Source organism: Plecotus auritus (genome assembly GCF_963455305.1).
Source record: "Plecotus auritus genome assembly, chromosome: 7".
Lineage (NCBI taxonomy): Eukaryota > Metazoa > Chordata > Mammalia > Chiroptera > Vespertilionidae > Plecotus > Plecotus auritus.
The window spans coordinates 106824546-106849185 of NC_137774.1; the positions used below are offsets into that span (position 1 = coordinate 106824546).

The 24640-nt window shown below is 36.2% G+C and overlaps 2 protein-coding genes across 3 annotated transcripts in view; both read left to right on the forward strand.

Moving 5' to 3' along the window:
• TRIM36 (tripartite motif containing 36) overlaps positions 1-23880 on the forward strand; it is a 39991-nt gene extending 16111 nt beyond the window's left edge. For both annotated transcript variants that reach the window (XM_080680296.1, XM_080680297.1), the window contains exons 3-10: positions 3700-4025; positions 6122-6268; positions 7224-7319; positions 11244-11497; positions 12237-12361; positions 16505-16795; positions 19700-19997; positions 21592-23880. In XM_080680296.1, the coding sequence (XP_080536422.1) occupies positions 3700-4025; positions 6122-6268; positions 7224-7319; positions 11244-11497; positions 12237-12361; positions 16505-16795; positions 19700-19997; positions 21592-21943 (1889 nt within the window). In that variant the 3' untranslated portion in view covers positions 21944-23880. The remainder of the gene's footprint in view (positions 1-3699; positions 4026-6121; positions 6269-7223; positions 7320-11243; positions 11498-12236; positions 12362-16504; positions 16796-19699; positions 19998-21591) is intronic.
• Positions 10230-10683, forward strand: LOC308254329 (small ribosomal subunit protein uS8-like). The gene has a single exon (XM_080680298.1). It carries the CDS (start codon positions 10260-10262, stop codon positions 10650-10652), a length of 393 nt encoding a protein of 130 aa, XP_080536424.1. The 5' UTR covers positions 10230-10259; the 3' UTR covers positions 10653-10683.
• Positions 23881-24640: the final 760 nt, after the last annotated feature.

Sequence of the window (24640 nt, forward strand, 5' to 3'; positions counted from 1 at the left end):
ATTGCTACCTTGGGGAGGTTTAAATAAGCCAGTACTTTCTTCTGTATTTAAAGATTTGCATAAAGATGTTGATAATTTTTGTAGTTAAAAACATAGTCTTTGTTTTATGCATATGGTGTCTTTTATTTGTTATCGTTTTAAAGTATTTTGAGTTGTAACATAGGGATCTTACCCATTTGTGGGTAAATAATGTACATTGCTTTTTTAGGCTTTCTGAAGTATTTGATTCTGTATGAAAGATGGGCTAACCTATCTTATTTTTAAAAAGTGTTTTTTACTCCAGTTGACCTTTAAAGTAAAATTGGCTAATATTTTTGTGAAATCCTGGTGATACCTTATATCTTATTAGAGAAAATGAACATCTGAAATGTTATCCCTTTTCTGTCTTCCTTACCTTCCTCTACATGTCTTAATTTTAAAATCTTACAGTCACTTCTAGAAGCCACACGTAATTTTTTCTCTTAGCAGGCTTTAGTGAGTCCCTGAGAATTTTAAATATTGAAATTCAGCAATTAGGAGGAAAGGTAGGAGCAATTTGCTTTTTAAAAGCTCATTGCTTATTACCTGTTTTTTATTAAGGCAGTAGTTCAGAAAAAGGTTTTGCAAGTTGAAAATATGAATAATACTAAAAAATTAAATATAATTGGTAGGAATCAGATGGTCAGAATGTACGAAAAGAAACATTTCTTTTCCTGGTAATATTATGCATCATTCCATTGCCAAACACCAAGAAGCCCAACATGAATGTCCAGTGTGTGGAGAGGTAGGCCACTGACTATCAGGTAGTAACAGTGGGGAAATTGTTTCTAGCCAGAATGTGGGAGAGGATGCAGCTTGCAGAGTTTTTGAACCTGTTATGAATTGACTCTCTTTGTTTTGAAATACTTTGATATTTAAATGGTAAAACATATGATTGAAAGCTGATTTTTAGGGGGATTCGGTATAAACTATCAATTTGAAGAACTTTTTTTGTGGTCTTGGTTTTTAAATTGTATTGATTTATACTTGATTAATTTGTTTTTTAATTAAAGGTATATGGGGAAAATAATTGATTATGCATGGTGACAGCATTTAAATCATTTGGGTATATTATTGGCCCCACAAATACAGTTTGACATAAAATTGCATTCCTTGGCCTACATTGTTTCCTTACCTTTCTAAGTCATTATTTTTTTTTTCGTTATATCATGCTATTGAGCAGTTTTTTGTTTTTGTTTTTAGTCCTTACCTGAGGATATGTGGAAGAGAGAGGGAAAGACAGAGAGAAACATCTATATGAGAGAAATGCCGACCAAGGTGCATTAAGTTCAATAGCCACATTTGGCTAATGGTTACTAACTATATTAGAATAGCTATAGAGAGTAAAAGTTGACACATTTTAGTCTTAGTTCTATTTCTTGAATTTTTTCATTAGAATTACTTCCCAGAATATCCTTAGATGTTCTCCTTATTGCCTTGAACATATATTCTGTTGTTTTGTTTTTATGCAAACAATGGTTGAAGTATAAGACAGGTGAAATAAAATGAATTGATTTTTTAGCATTTATAAAAAATGTGAGAGCTTTTAAGATCTGTTTAGAAAAATAGACAAGATATTTTGTCTGATTTAAGAAGTTTAGTATGATGCTTTACACTTTATTTTTTTATTATAAAAATAAGTTAAAAGAGGTTTACAGAAAAGGGATGAAACTTTTTTGGAAATTGCCCAAATCTGGATATCACCAGTGTACATGTTAAAGCATGATTTTGTTATCATGACTTAATTTTGCTTTATCCCATTACTTAATTGATCATAATTTTAATTCATAAAACCAATAACCCATTAAAATTTTGATTGTTAATATTTGTTAACCATTTTAAGTTTTATCATCTAGTTCATATGTGGAAGCATGCAATTAAGTGTGAATTTCCATTTATTTAAACTTGACCACTGCACTGTATCACTTCCAGAATTATTTGGCTTGTTTTTTTCACTAAATGAAATTTTCATTGGCATGTGTTTTAAAAACAGCTTTGCTGCTTATTTCATTAAATGCCTGCTGTGTTGTGAAACATCTTGAACTGTAGTGCATGATTTTAGAATTAGTACAAGAATATATTTTATGTAGCATTTTCAGATTTTTATGGGGTAACTTCTTTATGTATTTTTTTTTTGGTGTGTGTTTAAAAATATAAAGGCGAAAATATCTTTAAATGGAGATATTAAAAACATTCTGCATATTTTTACATAAGTAGCTTTCGGGGCCCAGTGCCATCTAGCATGTTGTAAAGTCACTTTAAATGAATAATATTGTGAACTGGTTGCCAATTTTTAAAAAAATGTATCTTTATTGTTGAAAGTATTACAGATGTTCCCTTTCCCCCCCATTGACCCTCCTCCTCCCCGCTCCCGCCCCCCTGATTGCCAAATTTTACCTGTACATATATCATGACAGACATTTTTTTAAGATAGTCTTTTCAGTGATGGTAGTAATGTACCAAGGCAATATTAATATAGCTGTTTAAAGACCTTTTCTAAGTGTGGTATACTAAGTTTAACCATTCATTTTTGGTACTGGATACATGGCAGTATGAAAGAAAGCTGTAGTTTAAGAAGTTGTGTTTATTTTTAGGTAGTTATTTTATGGGCAACCAAGATTACATACTCTAAGACTAGATTTATAAATGAGAGGTGCGACTATGGTATGCATGCTCTGATGTTAAATGGACAACCCTTGATTCTTGTGAACCTGTGGATAAGGACTGTTATGCCTTGGTTTCTTGATTTGTTAAAATCAGGACAATACTGAACTAAAGTGTGATGTTCAAGGTCATTGTGTTGTGTATATATTGTAAAATTATTTGTAATACTTCTTGGGTAACTTTTGGCTTATTGAATTAAGTAACCTTAATGATTCTCTTTTTCAGGTCATAAGAAGATACTAAATGGTTGGTCCTTCTTAAAGTCACTAGATTTTAGGTCTATGAATGAGCTTTTCGCTCTTTTATAGATTGTACTCAATTAACTAATGATTTTGCCTACTGAATTTCCTCAGATAAACCAATACTACAATGGGAAACCCTCTATTGCAGTGGTTCTTAGCAAATTGAGGATCTAATAAAAGCTGTGGATTATTTATAGAAAATATGCATAAACATAGATGCAAAATTTGCATATAATTGCAAATAGTTTGCAAAACTATTTGCATCTCTTTGGAGCCTATTCATGGAGCCCCAGTTTAAGGACTCCTGCTTTTTTATGTATGAATCAACACAGCCTATGTTGTGTTCATTTAAATGGAAGTCAAATTCTTTTGGATATATAAAAATTCTTTGATATATAAAATTATTTATGATATATAAAAATTATTAATGTTAATCATGTAATTTCAAAAGATCCTGACCTTGTGTAGTATTGTATTATATATTTTGTCCATATAGCTGTTTGATTTAAAATGGTTTTTATATGGGATTTACTATAGAATATTTTCCTTTCCTTTTTCATTTTAATAACTTTAATAACTTGTGTCTGTCTTTTATTTACCAAGTGAAAATACTTTTTAAATGCATTTTTAGAATATAATTGATTCAGAATATGAATTATTATAGTTCTGGAATATATTTGTAGATATATATCTCTATTAAACACCATTCCTTTTTTTCTTCATTCTATTCATTTTCCTACCAATGTAACTAAACAAGGACTTACTAATTACACAGGCTGGAAGCGCAATTCATTGACCCCTAAGACAACTACATTTCCTTGTCCTGGCTGTGAGCATGATGTGGATCTTGGAGAGCGAGGAATCAACGGTCTATTTAGAAATTTCACTTTGGAAACTATTGTTGAAAGATATCGGCAGGCAGCCAGGGCAGCCACAGCCATTATGTGTGATCTTTGTAAACCACCACCTCAAGAATCCACAAAAAGTTGCATGGACTGTAGTGCAAGCTACTGCAATGAATGCTTCAAAATTTATCATCCTTGGGGTACTATAAAAGCCCAGCATGAGTATGTGGGCCCAACCACTAATTTTAGACCCAAGGTAAGCGAAGTTTTTATTGTTGGAATGTTAAATTTAATTTTAAAAAAGGATTTATTGCAAGTCTAGAATTTAACAGTAAGAAAAGAAAAGAAATTTAAAGCTGGTATAAGAAATTAAGGCCTAGTAGTTTGAGTTACTTAGTATGTTGTTAAACATCCTCATAGGTTAGATGGCAATGTTACGGTTCACTTTATTATAGTACATGAGTGTTCACAATGATAACTCTGAGTAATAAAAGGAAGGTGATCTGGGATGTGCTGTTTAAGATTAAAATGGTTAGGTTATTCCGGTCCTAACTAGGGACCTAAGATGGCAAGCAGCATAGGGTGAACGCAGTACTGGCCTACTCCCACAACCACATCAAAACTACAACTAAACTACATAACAACCATCATTTAGAACCGCCTGAAATCTGGCTGAGTGGAAGTCCTACAACTAGGGTTTTAAAGAAGAAGCCACATTGAGACTGGTAGGAGGGGCAGAGACAAGAAAAGGAGTGGTCCCACACCCATGTGTTGCAGATGATACTGTCAGCTGATTGCTCAACAGAAACTTTGCAGGCCACAAGGGATTATCAAGAAATATTCATGCCCTAACCGGTTTGGCTCAGTGGATAGAGCGTCGGCCTGCAGACTGAAGGGTCCCAGGTTCGATTCTGGTCAAGGGCATGTACCTGGGTTGCGGGCACATCTCTAGTAGGGGGCGTGCAGGAGGCAGCTGATCCATGTCTCTCATCGATGTTTCTAACTCTCTATCCCTCTCTCTTCCTCTCTGTAAAAAATCAATAAAGTATATTTAAAAAAAAAAAAAGAAATATTCTAAGTGATGGAAAGCAAAGGAATCCAAGGACAGATAAAGAGTTTCCTAGACAAGAAAAAGCTAAAGGAGTTCATCACCACGAAACCAGTATTATATGAAATGTTAAAGGGTCTTCTTTAAGAAGGAAGGAAAAATAAAAATAAAAAATTGCAATAAATATTTATCAACCATTGCATCTAAAAAACAAAATGAACAAGCAGAACAGAAACAGATTCATAGGTACAGAGATCATTTTAATGGTTTCCAGATGGGAAGGGAGGTTGGAGAGATGGGTGAAAAAGGTGAAGGGATTAAGAAGTACAATTTGGTTGGTACAGAATAGTCATGGGGATGTAAAGTACAACATAGGAAATATAGTCAATAATATTCTAATAACTATGTAAGGTGTCAGATGGGTTTGAGATTTATTGGGATGATCGCTTAGTTATGTAATGTCTAATCACTGGGGGTTACACCTGAAACTAACATAATAATGCATGTCAGCTGAAAAAAAAAGAAGAGAAAAATGTTTCAAATGGTTAAAGCTGATAGGCTTTTGTGCTTTAATATGATAAACCCATAATTATCTAAAAGATTTGATTAGGAAACATTTCCCTGACATTCTTAGTTAGCTAAACTTGTACTTAGAATAAGTAAGTGTAATTACAGCCTAATATTCTGAAGCTTGTGATATATACTATATAGGATCTGAAGTAGAATTTGCATTTCTTAAATACTCAGCAATTTCTATAATAATGCTCAAAAGAACTTTATGTTTTGCTTGCCTTGCTCTGTGACTGTAAAGCAGAATGATTTATGTTATCTTCACTTATACTACTTTCTGTTTTATATAGATTAAAAAACTATAATTTGTTCTCTTAAAATTTTTATTCCTTACAACTTAGTTATTATATAGTATGTTTCTAACTCTATCCCTCTCCCTTCCTCTCTATAAAAAATCAATAAAATATATATGTTAAAAAAAGTTGCCTCATCAGTATGGTCAGAGCCTTTCTAAGTTGGTTAAACATTCTACTTAAGTCTGATAGGAATGAAATTTTCACCATCTTATCACCAAGTTTAGGGTAAATAATATATACATGTTTAATTGACCATTTGAAATTGAACAATAGTAATTCTAATATGATATACCAAATGCTTTTATTTCTTTTTATACTGTTATCTCTTATATGGCTTTATTTAGTGATTTTCTAAAGCAGATCTTTGTATTTTGGGACTTTGAGTGCCCTGCAAGCTATGATGACCCTAAATTACAATTTTATTCTTTTACTTGATAGATTTTAATGTGCCCAGAACATGAAACGGAGAGAATAAACATGTACTGTGAATTATGTAGGAGGCCAGTTTGTCATCTCTGTAAGCTGGGTGGTAATCATTCCAATCACCGTGTAACCACTATGAGCAGTGCCTACAAAACCTTAAAGGTAGGACTTGTGTTTATTTTTGGAACTAAATTTTATTCTTTATCTTTATTTTGCTTTATGCCTTTAACTTTTGCTTTATAAAATCATGAACTTGTTATGTGGTCTGTTTCACTGGTGCTTATGCTTTTTGGAGACCTATGAATAAATGGACACTGCTTCTTGGTTAAAACTAAGACTACACAAACACAGACTACCTGTGTCTGAGGACAGAGAAAACTGGAGCCATCTCAAATAAAGGCTGTTATTGACCAGAGACTTTGTCTAAGCGTTACAGCTTACTGGGAGTGACCCCTGATGCTCTTAGACCTTAAACCATATTTCTGAATTCTGTCATCTATTCTTCTCTAGCCTATCTTGTATTTCTAATTTAAGCTGTTTTAGAACCAAGCCCTACTTCAATTTAAATGGCCAAATTCTTCTCCTTGCTACTGTAGCTAAAAAGAGTACCACCTCCTGCATCCCATACTTCTGGTCCTAGCCTGGGCCTGACAGGGACATATTGGAGGAACTGTCATCTTGTGGCTGAGCGCTGAGGAAGTACCTCTCAGCCTGGGGAAGGGTGGTTAGTATACTGTGCACTGAGGAGGTTCCAGCTCAGCTACCGACTGTGATGTTTGAACTCAGTGAGCTTTGGTTTCCTCATCTGTAAAATGCTGGGTTAAGACACAGATACTCTGTCTCTTTCTATCTTTGACATCCTACAGTTTCTTTCTTGGTCCCATCTTGTCTTTAGTCCTCAGAAACCTTGTTCCTTTTCCTGATGGATTGGTTCTTCCTTTCTCTCTCCAGTGAGTCATCAAAAAAACTCACTGTGTCTGATTGGTGAGTGTTCCAAAGAATTAAAGATGGATCTTTTAATTGATGGTACTGTGTAAAAAAGAAAAAAAATAGATTCTGCAAGACCTGCCTTAAACTTCTATCTCTGCTTATTTGTGTTACTAATATATTCCAACAGGAAAAACTTTCAAAGGATATTGATTACCTTATTGGCAAGGAGAGCCAGGTGAAGAGTCAAATTTCTGAACTAAACTTGTTAATGAAAGAAACAGAGGTAAGTGATAAACTGGTTTACATATTCATCTAGATAACTACTTTTTCATTTTTAAAATTTTGAGGGTAGTTATATGAGCTGGGAGTACAAACTAGTGTTAGATTTTACTTCTGCTTTTCCGGGACTAGGGAAACAAATATAAAATCCTATCTAATAAAGGGAATATGCTAATTGACCATCACACCCCCACAAAGATGGCAGCGCCCACAGCCACAAGATGGAAGCGCCCAGTCCCCTCAGCCCCGCCGGGGCGGCAGGCATGTGGCACAGCCGGGTCCACCCCCAGGTGGGTCCAGCCGCTTTGTGCGCCTGCCTCCGGAGTCCCCCTCAGCCCCCTTGCCACCCAGGGCCGGCCCAAGGCGCAGGCAAGCCTTGGATGGCGGCTGCCCAGGCAATGCCAGAGATTTAGGCAAGCCTCGGATGGTGGCTGCTCAGCCACCCAGGGCCGCCCGAGGCTCAGGTAACCAGGGCTGGCCGAGGCTTGCGCTGCTGGCAGTGGCAGCAGCAGAGGTGTGATGGGGGCGTTGCCTTCCCCTGATCGCCAGGTCGCCTCCTGCCCCTGAGAGCTCCCGGACTGTGAGAGGGGGCAAGCCGGGCTGAGGGACCGCCCCCTCCAGTGCATGAATTTTCATGCGCTGGGCCTCTAGTATAAATTATAATGCTGTGTGATTAGTGTTGTGATAGAGGTAAGTGATTAAATAATATTTGAGCACAGAGGAAAGAATGACTAACTCTTATATGGCAGTTAAGGTCTCAAAAGTAATAACATAAGGGAAATGATAGCTTTTGCAATTATTTATATTTTACAAAATTAACATCACATTTAAAAAATGTACTGTATATGGATAGAACCAGGTTTATTTAAAATTCCAGATATTCTTAATTACATACCTAGTATATGTTCACCAAAAGACAAGTATTAGAATGTTCACAGTTGCATTATTTGTAATATCCATAAAGTGGAAACTATCCAAATGGTCATCAATACTGGAATATAAATAGCAGTAAGAATGAATATCTGCAACTTTGTACAACAATATAGGTAACTCTTGCAATAATATTGAAAAAATGCCAGATATAAAGTATATACTGTGTGATTCCATTCATAAAATTCCCAAAAAAGGTGAAACTGGACTTTATTGTGAGAATTCAGAATAGGAATTGTTGAGGACGGGAGGATTAGTGCCTCGGAAGTTATAAAGGTGGTTTCTGGGATACTGGTAATGGTCTTTTATTTAACCTGGATGCTGGTGACATGGGTGTGTTTGCAAATATTCATTGATCTCTACACTTAACGTACATTTTTCGGTTTCTGTATTATATTTCAATACAAATTTAGAAAAATAAAAGAAGACAGGATTGGGTTATTTTAAAATTCCACGTATTCTTTACCAATTTAATGCCTGTTTCTTTTTTCTCTTTGAAATAAATTGAAGAATCATTACTCTTGATCATTTTGAAAGTTATAATGAAATATAAAAAATATCCTGACTAGTATGAGACTGTTACTTCTTGAAAATTTTTTTCAAAGATGGGTTAAAATTGAGAAATTACGCAAATTAATCCTATATTACCAATATTGCTTTTGTTTTTAATATTCTTTTTCTGATATCTACTAATTGCATTCACCACCCTAAGTAGATTGTTTTTCCCCCATGTAATTTAAAAGTGGAATTTTGTTTTTATATTTTTGTCTGATTAGTGTAATCCCCCAACACAGGACAAGTTGTCACCTAGATTATTAGTTGCTTCAGGGATTGTGTCCTTGGTCAGTTTAAGTTTGTTTTACTCTACTGTTTCTCAGTCATGCTGCCCTTCAGAAGTAAGGACACCCAGTACATGTTTAGAATCTTCCATTCATAGGGCGGAAATTGAGGAACTTAGGCATCAGGTATTCATGTAGACACTGATTCCTTAGGATCCTGGAGAAATTATTTAGCTTGTACTTTTGACCTAAGCAGCATTTGTGGTCTTATCAGTAAGACTTTTCTACAGTAGAGAACTTATCCGTATTCTCGGCTTTTACTCAGTGATGATTGTGATGCTGTCTTTTTATCTATAATGTATTTAGCTGGAAAAATATCTCTTTTTTACCTACATATAATGATATTTCTGAGTTTAATGGTTTTTTTTTGTTTTTTTTTAAAATATATTTTATTGATATTTCACAGAGAGGAAGGGAGAGGGATAGAGAGCTAGAAACATCGATGAGAGAGAAACATCGATCAGCTGCCTCCTGCACACCTCCTACTGGGGATGTGCCCGCAACCAAGGTACATGCCCTTGACCGGAATCGAACCCGGGACCTTTCAGTCCGCAGGCCGACGCTCTATCCACTGAGCCAAACCGGTTTCGGCATGAGTTTAATGTTTTGATAGGTCATTGAAATACTACCCAAGTGTCACCACCCTCTACTTCTCCTGTCCTACCCATTTAAAAAACTTTTGGCTGCTGTGGTTAGGAAACAGAGAAGGGAATCTGGAAAAGATTTTCTCTCATTATAAATATTGGCCAGAAGTCACTGGAAAATGCACAGTGCTCTTCTATAATATATTGTCAGCTTTTAAGAATGTTCTTGGAGACTTTTTTTTCTGTTGGCTGCTACGTAGGCTCTAGTATAATGAGTGCTCTGATGGTCTTATTTTCAAAATCAAGTTTATCTCTACATTATTGATATTACAATGTTTATAAGCACTACAGACAGGATCATTTCTTGACAAAGTAGAGGAATACTCATGTTGTACAGTGAAAATAATGTTTATTGAGAATATGTGACATTGTGGCAGGCATTTTATGTAAATTACCTTTTTTTTTCTTCAAAAAAAACACCTCCCAAAACCTAAATGGTTTCTCTGATCCACAGTTTTCAGAAGAGAAAAACTCAAGCATAAAGAATTTAAGTAGCCCGTTCTCTTTCCGCCATCGGTCTGTGCCGCCACAATGGTGCGCATGAATGTCCTGGCTGATGCTCTGAAGAGTATCAACAATGCCGAAAAGAGAGGCAAATGCCAGGTTCTTATTAGGCCGTGCTCCAAAGTCATCGTCCGGTTTCTGACTGTGATGATGAAGCATGGTTACATTGGCGAATTTGAAATTATTGATGACCACAGAGCTGGGAAAATTGTTGTGAACCTCACAGGTAGGTTGAACAAGTGTGGAGTAATCAGCCCCAGATTTGATGTGCAACTCAAAGATCTAGAAAAATGGCAGAACAACTTGCTTCCGTCCCATCAGTTTGGTTCCATTGTACTGACAACCTCAGCGGGCATCATGGACCATGAAGAAGCAAGACGAAAACACACAGGCGGGAAAATCCTGAGATTCTTTTTCTAGGGATGTAATACATATGTGGAAATAAAATGCCTCAAAGGACAAAAAAAAAAAAAAAAGAGAATTTAAGTAATTTGCATAAAGTCACATAGGATTTATACAATTATGTTATTTGAACAGCCACATTTTTATGTCTTAGTAAAGGATGTCATCTTACTGAGTTTCATGGCCATGGTTTGTTTATTTTTTAATTGGAATAAGGTGGAAATGGTATCCTTAATTAAATTGAAATGAATTAAAAACTCCAGAATTGTATTTTCTCTTTTCTTTGGTTAAATCTGTTAATTTTGCCTCAATTTCCTTTGTATACATATTGAAGGTTTTTTTTTTCTTATTTAATTAAATACATTGTTTATTGCTGGACTTTGGAGGTTAAAAGTGTAAGGAAGGTATAGTATTATGAAATTACAAAGTGCGCCTAAATAAAGTTTGCCGATCATACCTCGCTGATCATTTCTTGATGTCAAATTTCATAGACAGACGGAACTTATTTTCTTTATAATATTTGGGTTTGTTTTATTGAATTTTCGTTATTTTTGTGAAAAGACATTGGGATTTAGCAGATGTAGTAATGCTTTGCTTGTTTTATAACAGTGTAATGGAGAGAGGGCTAAAGAAGATGCAATTACACATTTTGAAAAGCTCTTTGAAATTCTAGAAGAGAGGAAATCATGTGTTTTGAAAGCAATCGATGCTTCAAAGAAACTCAGATTAGACAAATTTCAGACTCAAATGGAAGAATATCAAGGGCTTCTAGAGAACAATGGACTTGTGGGATATGCTCAAGAAGTGCTTAAGGAGACAGATCAGTCTTGCTTCGTACAGACAGCCAAACAACTCCACCTCAGGTATTTTACTTTTAACCTAGAATCTCCTTAGCAATTTATTAAATGCTGCTGTATGTTCCACTTTAGCTCTGAGCAGTTTGTTCATACTGTTATTATGTGAAATACCTCTTGCTCACTCTTTTTTTTTTTTTTTTTTGGACCCACTAAGAGGACAGCTTGCTCTCCTTATCCTTGACTTCTGTTTAGTCAGGCCTTCTGGGTACAGAAACCCCTATATTCTCCACTCTCCGCGCACCAGACCTGTTTTCTGAGTTTTTAAAAAATAATTCTTTATTGTTGAAAGTATTACATATGTCCCCTTTTTTCTCCTCATTGACCCTCTCCAGCCCCCTCTGTATACCCCCACCCCAGGCCTTCAGTGTCCATGGGTTATGCATGTATGCATACAAGGTATTTGGTTGATTACCTCCCTCCCACCCACCCTCCCCCACCTTCCCTCTGAGATTCCACACTCTGTTTCATGCTTCCATGTCTCTGGATCCACTCCGTTCATCAGTTTATTTTGTTACTTAGATTCCACATATGAGTGCGATCATGTGATACTTGTCTTTCTCTGACTGACTTATTTCACTTAGCATGGTACTCTCCAGGTCCCTCCATGGTGTCTCAAAGCTTGCTTCACTTTTAACTTGAATGTTGAGTGAGGTTTTGTTTTGTTTTTATCACATTGCAGATACTTAGTCTGATTTGTTTTTTTTAACGAATCATTTTTACATGAAATATATCTGTCTGAATACAGAATACAGAAAGCTACAGAATCTTTGAAGAGCTTTAGACCCGCGGCCCAGACTTCTTTTGAAGACTATGTTATTAATACATCTAAACAAACAGAACTTCTTGGAGAATTGTCCTTTTTCTCTAGTGGTAAGTTTTACTAATGGCAAAACCACAGTCTTTTAGTCTGTATTTGCATTGTGTAGGAAAAACACAAGTTCTCTTCAGATGGATGTTATTAAGCAGTACTTCAGTTGCCCAGAACCATGTTATTTTAAAATCATGTTGCATTTATGTTTTACACACAAAACTATATTCTATTGGTTTGTGTTTTAAAACATTATGTAAATGGCATCAAATTATATGTCTCCTTTTTGTAAATTACTTTTTTTTTTAATATATTTTATTGATTTTTACAGAGAGGAAGGGAGAGGGATAGAGAGTCAGAAACATTGATGAGAGAGAGAAACATCGATCAGCTGCCTCCTGCACACCCCCCACTGGGGATGTGCCCGCAACCAAGGTACATGCCCTTGACCGGAATCGAACCTGGGACCCTTCAGTCCGCAGGCTGACGCTCTATCCACTGAGCCAAACTGGTTAGGGCGCTTTTTAAAAATATTAAATTTAAGATAAATATTTGTTAATACACAAAGTTCTAGTTTAAAGCTATATTTTAACTGTTTATAGTATTTCATTATGTAAGTCATTTCCCTACTGAGAGAAAATTGTGTCTATTTTTTTCTCATTATAAACAATACTGTATTGAACATCTTTATCAGTGGTTGTTGAGTACATGTATGTGAGTTTCTCTAGGGTAGAAACCTGATATCCCCAGGCTAAGTGACGAACATGATTGTGTTTACCTTGCTATGTTATTTTGATGGGGCTGCCAAAATAAAATGTCTAGAGTTGGGTTCCTTAAACAACAGAAATTTATTTTCTTATGATTCTGGAGGCTAGAAGTCTGAGAGCAAGGTGTTAGCAGGATTGATTTTTTTCAGAGGCTTCTCTTGTTGGCCTTGCAGATGGTCATCTTCCTGTGTCTTCCCTCTATACATATCTGTGTCCAAATTTCTTATCAGGACATCAGTCATATTAGTCATATTGGATTAGTGCCCACTCTAATGATCTCATTTAAACTTACTTACCTTTTTAAAGACCCTATCTCCCTCCAATAAAGTCACATTCTGAGGTGCTGGGGATCAGAACTTCACATGAATTTTTGGGAGACACAGTTCAGCCCATAAGACTTGCTTATGTTTGTGTTTTGCTGCTCCCCAGAAGAGAGTTCTTCCTTTTTTTTAAATCACCTTTTCACCCTCCTCAGGTTTTTCTTTTAGTGATGGTGAACAATTACATTTCTTAGAAAGGTATACTTAATTTTAAAACATAAAGAGGTCATTAAGAGTGCTAATGTTGCTAAAGAAACATTGTGAAAGAAACAGTGATCACAGGCAATTGAAGAGGCAGAAAAACTGTTGATTTAGATCCATGGTCAGCAAACTGTGGTTCGCGAGCCACATGCAGCTCTTTGGCCCCTTGAGTGTGGCTCTTCCACAAAATACCACCACCTGGGCGAGTCTATTTTGAAGAAGTGGCATTAGAAGAAGTTTAAGTTTAAAAAATTTGGTCTCTCAAAAGAAATCTCAATCATTGTACTGTTGATATTTGGCTCTGTTGACTAATGAGTTTGCCAACCACTGATTTAGATAAATGAAATGCAGATAGCCAGTGACAGCATTTCAGAGACATCTACACTAATAAAAGAGAAAGATGCAAATTGACCTTACCTTCGCAACACCCACCAGCTAATCAGGAGTGAGTATGCAAATTAACCCAACAAAGATGGCAGGTTAATTTGCATTCACAGGTGCATAGTGGCCAGAGGCGGGGTGGGATGCAGACGTTCAGCACTGCCCCAGCCACTCCGGGCCTCTGGGCAGCATGGGAAGGCGGAAAGGCGGCTCCGGCCGAGCGAAGGTGGTGCCAGCAGCCAGGGGAAGGAAGGCCCATTCTTGCACGAATCTTCGTGCTTCGGGCCTCAAGTTGATATATGAACAAGCAAAGATTTGCATGCTGATCTGAAAGACCACCCCTGGAGCAAATTCTGAGAGTGATTCCTTAAGGCTATTAGGAGGTGGTTTGATAAATTAAAAAAAAAGAAGTGTTTATTTATAGATTAAACAGCACATTAGACACCTGTATAAAAGAAAGGTTAAAACGGAATCATTTGGGGGTCTGGAACAGATTGATTCCATTTTCATTATTTCTTATGGGGAAAAAGGACTCAGTTTTCAAACAAATTGCTTTTGAACAGCCTTCTAGACAAATTAAGTTTGAGAACCAAGGTTCCACTGTATATACTGGTTACTCTTTGAAATGCTGATTCTATTTCATATACTATATTCCCCCAGGGTATACTTTTTCATAAATGCTAGTTTACTTAGAGATACAAAGTCCTCCTTCCCTGGTGATCCCACAACAGTCTTTGGAAAGATGAGGTTGGAGGTGGGTAATCTTGGGTAATACCAGTGTATAACAGTGTACAACAGTGGGAAATGGGCTCCCAGTTTCTGGCTGGTGGATTGTGGTCTCCTCATTTTTTCCTGGATGCACATTTTTTTTAGTAAGCTATGTTTCAAAACAAAGGGATGTCGGGTTGGGCCATACTAGTCATGTTATTTGTACCTAGTGTTTTCTTTTTTTTACTTTAAAATATATTTTGGATGACTTTCTAGATCTCATTATGGTTGCATAAATGCACCATACCCAGACATGCTAATACATTGCTACATATAACTGGGGGATAAGGAGAAGAGGGAGACTTCTACTTTCCATTTCATATACTTCTCTGTGATTTGATAAAAATAGGTTTGCTTGTGTGTGTTGCGTACACATGTAGTAACTCTAGTAGCTTATTCTTACCATATGATTCAGATAGTTTAACTTATTAGAATTTATTCTATGAAAAGGATTATGGATATGCACAATGATTTAGTGGTAATATTTTAACCATTGTATTTTTAGTGAAAAATTAGAAGCATATGAATAGTTAAAAGTTGATACATCCCATACAGTGGAATGCCACTGGGAAAAAAATACTGGCAGGATTTACACAAATTTATTGTAGTGATTATCTTTGAGTTACTTAAAACATATTTTTGCATGTTTTATGTAGCTTCTAATTATCTTACAAAAATCATGTTTATACTAAGAAAATATTATTTAAATTGCTTTACAACTCATTTGAAAAAATGAATGAAAATTGTATAATGTTTCATTGAAGTTTTTTGCTATGTTCACCAAACTTAGATTTTAAAATATTTATTAAAGTAATTGTTTATAGGAGGACACAAATTAATATTTTAAAGTTGAGGGTTGTTATTCAGTAGGTGAAAATAGAAGGCATACAGTTAAAATTTTTATTTATAGTGTTTGCAGAATTAATATAAAGCTAAAAATAGAGTCTTTCAATTTTTGGTTTCATTTTTCATTCTTTTCCTTTTAAGTTATAAACACAAATGTACCTCTTTAAATCCCTATTTAACTGGTTTTTAAAAATGTTTGTGGTGCGAACACTTACCATGAGTATCTGCTTAAGTGTGCGTTACACTAGTTGACTAGGTCCAATGTTGTACTGCAGATCTTTAGTCTTGTTCATCTTGCTTAAGTGGGGCTTTATGCCTGTTGACTAATAGCTGCCCATTTCCCCTCCTCCCAGCCCCTGGTAACCACCATTCCAGTCTTTGATTTTATGAATTGGACTGTTTCAGATACCTCTATCATGCAGTCAGTTAAAATACTGGCAGCATCTACACAAAAATTGTCTTTCTGTGCCTGGCTTATTTCACTTAGTATGTCTGCAGTGTCTATCCATGCTGTCGCATGCACAGGAATTATTATTTTTCTCATACATAGAATTACAGAGTTAGAAAATTGAACAGTAGCCGAAACCGGTTTGGCTCAGTGGATAAAGCGTCGGCCTGCGGACTGAAGGGGTCCCAGGTTCGGTTCCGGTCAAGGGCATGTACCTTGGTTGCGGGCACATCCTCAGTGGGAGGTGTGCAGGAGGCAGCTGATTGATGTTTCTTTCTCATCGATGTTTCTAGCTCTCTATCCCTCTCCCTTCCTCTCTGTGAAATATCAATAAAATATATATATATATAAAAAAAGAAAATTGAACAGTACAGAAATCATTTAAGTGTTGCCAATGCATTTTTTATTGAGGAAAAACATATATTCTTTAATAACAACATATTAACATTATTTTCTGTTTCATAATTTTTTCAGGCATAGATGTGCCAGAGATCAATGAGGAACAAAGCAAAGTTTATAACAATGCTTTGATAAATTGGCACCATCCAGAAAAGGATACAGCTGATAGCTATGTCCTCGAATATCGGAAGATTAATAGAGATCAGGAAATGTTGTCTTGGAATGAGATAGAAGTTTGTGGCACAAGTAAAGTTATTTCAGAACTTGAAAGTAACTGTAACTATGCTTTCAGAGTAAGAGCCTACAAGGGTTCAATCTGCAGTCCTTGCAGCAGAGAATTGATTCTTCGTACTCCTCCCGCTCCAGGTATTGTAACCATTGGGAATTAAAAAGCAAAGCATTGGAAGAGACCTTGATAAACATAAACTAGCTAATGTCTCTGTGTAGACCTACAATAAAAGCAGCTCTCGTTTGTAAAAGTTTATAGAAACCATACCCAGCTAGGTTTTAGAAATGGACTGATTACATTAATTTCACCATGTAGGCTGAGGAGAGAATTTGATTTTTGACTGATATCAAATTAAGAAAAATGGAAAGGAAGAATTTGAGGGAGCAGGGCTATTAATTTGGGATTAAAATGGCATAAATGCTACCGTACAAGTTTTAAATAGTATAATTCTATATTTGTTTCGTTTATAGAAATCTCTAGAACATAGGATCTAGATAGATAGTTTAAAAATGTATTGGTATAATATGAAATAGAATTTTGATTAACCAAATTTAGACTTGTCTGGATTTTCTAACACAGTGATTCCTAACTCATCGGGATATATGAGAATCACGTGGATAGCTTTCTCCCCAGCCATGGTCCCTCCCCCTTTCGTTAAAACCCACTGATACTACTTATAGATGTCTTTAGATTTTTACAGAATGGGAAGGATTTACAGGTTAGTTGATGTTCACTGTAATGTCTGCATGGACAAGGGCCACTCAGACCAAGGAAAACCTTTTGCCCTGTTGGTCACTGCCTTAGAGGTCTGTCAGTTGGTTTCCAGAGCCAGTGGCTCCTGCCCATTTGTAATGGCTTATGTTTCCATATTTTGTGCAGTCTGTCCTTCCTTCCCTGTTTGTTCAAAGTGTACTTATTCACTGTTGGTTTTTCATGCACATTGTGGCTAATTTTTAAATGAGGATACAGAAAAATAGTGTTGGCTAAAAGGATTTTTCTTGAATCTCAATAAAATCCAATAGAGAGTTTTAGGATGGATTTGCAGTTATTGTGTAAATATTTTATAGTTTATGCAGTCTTCACTTTCCTTTCTAGTCTCTGACTGAAAGTGGAAGAAAAAAAGAAACCTGAAAGTAGCGGCTGCTTTCAGGAACACAGTGGAGGGGGAAGGAGGAAAGGAAGTGTTAAATGTTGTCTTCCTTTTCTCTGAGAGAAGCATATGAATAGGGTGACCATTTACATTCAGTTTGCAAACTGGGAGACATTTGTGATCAAAAGGAAGCATGCATGACTTACCATATTGACACAATAGGCATCTCCAGGAAGAATGAATGTTGGCCACATATGGAGGTTTAACTTGCTAGTAGACAATTTTGAAAATTGTGGTATAATATAGTTAAAATTTACCATTTTAATCATTTTAAAGTGTACAGGTCAGTAGCATTAAGCACACTAACAATGTTGTACAACCACCACAACTCACATCTGTAGAATTTTTTCACTTTTTCCAAACTGAAACTCTGTGCCCATTAAATAGTAACTCCCCGTTCTCCCTCCCCACAGAGCCTGGTAACCGCTGTTCTACTTTCTGCCTCTATGAGTTTGCCTGATCTAGGTTCCTCATATAAGTAAATTCACAGAATCCTTTGGTGACTGGCAGGTTTCAAGGTTCATCCATGTTGTAGCATGTCAGAATTTCCTTTTTTTTTAGGCTGACTGATATACTAGGGGCCCAGTGCATGAATTTGTGCACCTTGAAAGGAACTGTGGGCCATGAGGCTGCTGTGGGCATAGGGGCGGGTCTCAGCCCATCTTCCATGCCCCCCCCCCCCCACCAGCCCCTCCTGCCGCAGTCCCAGGTCCCATCTGCCGGCAGCCCCACTCCTGCCACTGCCACTCCCACACTCTGACGGCACTGGCCCTGCTCGCACCCACTGGCAGTGTGGAGCGATTGGGGCCAGTGCCATCAGTGGGTGTGAGCAACGGCTGCTGCCCCGATCGCCCCTCAGGAGCAGGGGGAGATGGAGTAGCCCTGAGGGATGATCAGGGCCGGCAGCTGCCGCTGGCACCTGCTGACAGCGCCAAGCGATTGGGCTGGCGCCAGCAGCAGGTGTAAGTACTGGGCGGGACCTTGGCGCATGGGAGCAAAGAATTTTCAGTAACCACCAGAGGCTCACCTCGATGACAGTAACTGGCACCCCGCCTTGATCTGGCGCCCCCGCTCTCCTGCTCCACCATCCCGCCGCAGCCAATGCCTGCCATGTTCTGTGCACGCCCCCTGGTGGTCAGCACACGTCGTCGTGACTGGTTGTTCGGTTGTTCCACTGTTCAGTCTTTTTGCATATTAGCCTTTTATTATATACGATACTACATTTTCTTTGTCCATTCATCTGTTGGACATTTGGATTGTCCCCAGTTTTTGGACTAGCAGCCGCTGTTATGCTTAATGGATTTGAGTTGATAGAGTCTTAGAAGTAATCTTATATCCATTCTCTAGTTGAGGAAATTAAAATTTAGGTTAATTGCAGTTAAATGCTTGAGCAGGATTCAAACCCATGTCTCGCTGAACAAAAAACCTATGCTTTTTTTTACACTGTACACTGTTCCCATGTTGATGAATAAGGAAAAGTTGTTATTAAAATTGCTGTTATTTTTCAAATTTATAAAATTTGGAGTAAATATTTAAGAAAACATATAGATATTTATGAAAATGTACAACCCTTTATTTTAGGGGTAAAACACAGATCTAATAGTGTGAAATACTTAGGATAGATTGTTATATCAATTCCAAGGAACCACATAAGTTTTCTCATATTTAAAATATTTTCTTCTGCCTTTGAGGTTCCTGAACATTTTCAGGTATAGAGAGTTTGCTGGAAGTTATTTCTAAGGGTTTTGGTTTGTCATAGTTTGGTCTAGGGTAGTATGATATATCCTGTCTCTTTTCAGTAATTTCTATTTGAAAAACCTATCATGTTCAACAGTAAATTGTAGAAATGCTAGTAAATATTTCTCAGACTAATTGTAAGCTTTATTTACAGTTTTCAATTTCCTCTTTGATGAAAAATGTGGTTATAATAATGAACACCTCTTGTTGAACTTGAAGAGAGACCGTGTAGAGAGTAGAGCTGGATTTAACATTCTGCTTGCTGCAGAACGCATCCAAGTGGGATTCTACACAAGCTTAGACTACATCATTGGAGATGTTGGGATTACAAAAGGGAAGCACTTCTGGGCCTTCCGTGTGGAACCCTATTCATACCTGGTCAAAGCAGGAGTTGCTTCCAGTGATAAACTGCAAGAATGGCTTCGTTCTCCCCGGGATGCAGTGAGTCCAAGGTACATTCTTTAAATTGATCTACAACTTGATAATTTTTAAAAAAGTAAACATGCTTGTTTTGCAAGGTAAGCGGCTAAATAGATCTGAATCTACTTATTACATTTTCAGCATACTTAGATTCAGGGGTTTTGGCTGTGCTTATGTGACTGTCTAAGAAAAGGAGTTAGGTCTTTTTATTCACACAGGAAATAATGAGATTTAGCAATTAATTTATGATGCTACAAGTAAATAAGTCTGTTTTGTATACCCCTTGATAATGATATAGCTTTGCAGTTTTAAATTTTGAAAATCACATCTGTTACCTTAATTATGTGATAAAAATCATCCACATATATAGTGAAATACCTCTAATTGCCATACTTCACACTTGATATTAACTTGTTCTTTTGTCTTTAAATGTCCCATAAATACTTTACAGAATTGAGTCATGGTAACCATGTTTCCACAGCAAATAATTTCAATGTCTTAAGACATTGACTATTTAATGGAAATTATGCAGTTTAATTTTTTTAGATGGTGTATGGTGAACTAGCCCAGACAACTTTGTAATGCATATATTTTTTTATTGATTTCAGAGAGGAAGGGAAAGGGAGAGAGATAGAAACATCGATGATGAGAGAGAATCATTGATTGATCAGCTGCCTCCTGCACACCCCCCACTGGGGATCAAGCTAGAAACTCTGGCATGTGCCTTGACCAGGAATAGAACCAGTGACCTCCTGATTCATAGGTCGACGCTCAACCACTCAGTCAAGCTGGCTGGGCCAAACATAACTTTTAACCACTTACATGAACAGAATCCCAGGTTAACAACTGAGTGATAGGAAAAAATTTTGCACAAAGATGAGAAATTGACATAACAATGAAAATTGTATTAGAGAAATGTTTAAACAGTGGCATGTCCACTTGATAGAATATTAGTATTAATCATATTTTAGGAATGTTAGAAGTACAAAAAAAACATTAAAATGGTTGATATGTCATATGGTCATATAAAAAGTAAAGTATGCATAGGAAAAAAATGGAAGGAACTTGGTATCAAAATGTTCTATAAGCTGCTATTTTCTATACAACAGGGGAAATAAGCCTTCAGAATACTTGCTACATCATAGATCTATGCAGAAATCCCTATTGGGAAGTAGAGTTTTGTGGAGGAGAATGAAACATACCTTTTTCTCCTGCATTATTATGCAATGCTATTTATTTAGTTTGTAATCCTTGGATTAAGGCACACATCTTGGTTTGGTATTTTCTTGTGTATGATTGTGTGCTATAAATATTTAATCTTTGACAAGTCCTTTAGTCCCTGTCCCCTTTGTTTATTTTTGATAGGCACAAGTAATTTTTTAGGTTCTCATCTGTGTATTATCTAGGTAAGAGTGGATGATGTTTTAAGACAGAATTTGGGGTGTATTTGTATAATTCTGAATGGTAATGTGTAATCTTACGTTCTTGTTTTAATAGAAAGTTTTTGATATATAATTTATTTTAATGTTAAATCAGTGTATATTGTCTTGTAAAATGTTTCACAGATGCTTGAAGGTCTATAGATAATGATACAGATAAGATTCTACTTTGTGTGTTGTGTTTTAGATATGAGCAAGACAGTGGACATGACAGCGGAAGTGAGGATGCCTGTTTTGATTCTTCACAACGCTTTACATTAGTTACTATAGGCATGAAGAAGTTCTTTATACCCAAGTCACCTACTTTTAATGAAGCTGAAAATAGAGTTCTTCCCATGCCAACAAGTATAGGGATTTTCCTCGACTATGATAAAGGCAAAGTGGGCTTCTATGACATGGATCACATGAAATGCCTTTATGAGCGCCAGGTGGACTGTTCGAGCACCATGTATCCAGCGTTTGCATTAATGGGCAGTGGAGGTATTCAACTTGAAGAACCCATCACGGCAAAATATCTAGAATACCAAGAGGACATGTAGTTTAAGCATCTGATGTGACTTAGAAGGAAAAATGTAGGCAAAACAATGCCTGGCTGTTTACCTTCGTAACTAATTACATATCATCTAAGTATTCTGTCGCCACACTTGTTTTTTGTGTGTGTTTCTTCTTAAAACACAGAAAACCTAAACAGCCTTGCCTCTTCCATGTCACTCTTCTGCCTTTCACAAATAACAGGAAAAAGACACACTGAAATAGTTAACTGGATTGTCTTATTTTTATGAACATGAAATTAATTTATTTATGTTAGCTGGTGTTGCTGGTACTTACATTCCTTTTGGGGGGAAGGCATACAAATGTATTTATTATGTTGCTTTTATGTTTGGTTTTTCAATTTTATATCATGTTTGTGTCCTAAGAGAAGGTGTTTTTTAAATGCCTAATGAATAGAAGTTAGTACTAAACGTTGTGTCTTGGATTTGTTTTTAAAAGAAAAACAAAGACAGACAGGGGGGAAAGGCCATAGAAATGGTAATATATTTAAATGGAAAATTATGTATTTTGAGATGTGTAAAGAATATTAGCAGTATATTTGCCTGGAAAATGAATACTGTTGTGTGTTTTTTAAAGATCATAAACTATTCTTGAGGACATGTAAAAGTGTTTTCTTAGTTGTAACGCCCTTATGTGCATGTGTAGTAAACATAGTTTCTTGCAGGAAACACAAAGTTAGTGGTTAACACATGTAGCTCTTCATTTTAATCACTTTTTTCCCCCCTAGATAAACTTGTCTGGGAAAACCTGTCTTTCATAAAAATGCTTTATGAAAATATTTGCACCTATGTTGAGTAATTATTTTTTGTAAATATTAGTGAAGATATATTGATATTGGTCATTTTGTGTTTGCTTTTTTTTTATCCCCTCTTACTGTGTCTTGTGATTTTCATTTTTAGGCACAAATATGACATATCAGATTGTCCTGGTTTATGTTTACATTTTTAAAGAGTTCATGATCTATTTTTAGTGTTATTAAATATAATATGTGGAATAACTAACTGGTCAGTTGTATGCATTTTCTGTGGCTCATTGGTAATGAGCATTGGTAATAATAAGTAAAAATACAAATTTAATTGTTTAGGAGTAGTAACTAAAATCATAATGACTGAATCCTTTTAAAAGTTCTCTTCATTTGAAGAATGACTTTATCTAAATTTTACGTTCATTTTTGAAACATCTTTTTCTTAGGTTTTATTTAAACTGGGTTGTTTTTTTTTTAAGTTAAAATGTTAGAAACTAGACTGTTATGCATTAGCACTTACAATTTTGGAATGCTTGTGACATATTTTCATAGACTAACAAAAACCTTAGGCCTTTTTTTAAACTACATATTTTTTTTAAATATATTTTATTGATTTTTTTACAGAGAGGAAGGAAGAGGGATAGAGAGTAAGAAACATCGATGAGAGAGAAACATCGATCAGCTGCCTCCTGCACACCTCCTACTGGGGATGTGCCCGCAACCAAGGTACATGCCCTTGACCGGAATCGAACCTGGAACCTTTGAGTCCGCAGGCCGACGCTCTATCCACTGAGCCAAACCGGTTTTGGCACTACATATTTTTTAATGGAAATCTGTTATTCGGGCTGATAGCACTAAATTAGTTCCCTCTCACAACCCAAATAGGAAATATCATGGAGCATTTCATTGTTTAGTAGGCTGTGTTACTTTCCCACCGATGACTAGCACTTTATGATATAGGCTGAACTAAACAAATATGCAGTGTTCTGTGGATCATTGTGCAATAAAACTGCTAACGTCACTGGGTGGTCAAGTTTGATAGTCTCAAGCCCGTGTAAGCACATATCATGTAGACATTTAAAAAAATAAAGCTTTAAATAGAAATAGGAAAGCTATTTCAAACATTGTATAGTTGTACATAAGTTCTGGATTTCTTTCATTTTTAATAAAAATTAAAGGTCAAGTGGAATATTGAAATTGTTATTCTAAAAATTCTCAGTATTTATATGAAAAATGGAAGCAAATTATGAAAAGATGTTTAGCTGAATATATTAACTTAGAGGTAAAGTTTATATAAAGTTATTTTGGGCATTTAATGATTAGCTTTAATTCTTGTGGAAATGATCATTTAGAGAAGCTTAACATGAAACTAATTTACTTCAATTCATCAGTTTGTCTAATTTTTCTGATTCACAATGGATCACATTTTGATCAGATTGAGTGGTCCTTTAGGTTCACGTTTATACTTTGGGTTATGGGGCTCTGGTAGTTGTGGTTCATTGTGGACCGCAGTGGGCTATCCCTATGATACTGTATAATAACTTCTCATACTTACTGTTCCTTTTCTTTTTCTAAATATGTTTTCATTGATTTCAGAGAGGAAGGGAGAGAGAGAGAGAAACATCAATGATCAGAGAGAACTAAGCCGAATGATGGGGTTTGAGCCCTGACCGGGAATCGAACCATGGCCTCCTGGTTCATAGGTCAGTGCCCACAGTGGGGCACTGTTGCTTTTCTTGAAAGTAGTAAGAGCCAGAGCTATCTCCTGGGGATTAAAAACAATCTGGTCCTGTTAAATCTTGTCCCATAGCCCATCATCTGGTTAGGCTTGAAGAGTGTGTTCCATGAGGGAATATAATCAATTGTTGTATTGCTACAGAAAACAATTGAGAACTAGTGTTACAGGCAAGAATACTCAAGAAATTATGCTCTACCAGGT

What these genes read in the sequence shown, in the direction of transcription:
- LOC308254329 (XM_080680298.1), top strand. Translation starts at nt 10,260, where the DNA reads ATGGTGCGCATGAATGTCCTGGCTGATGCTCTGAAGAGTATCAACAAT.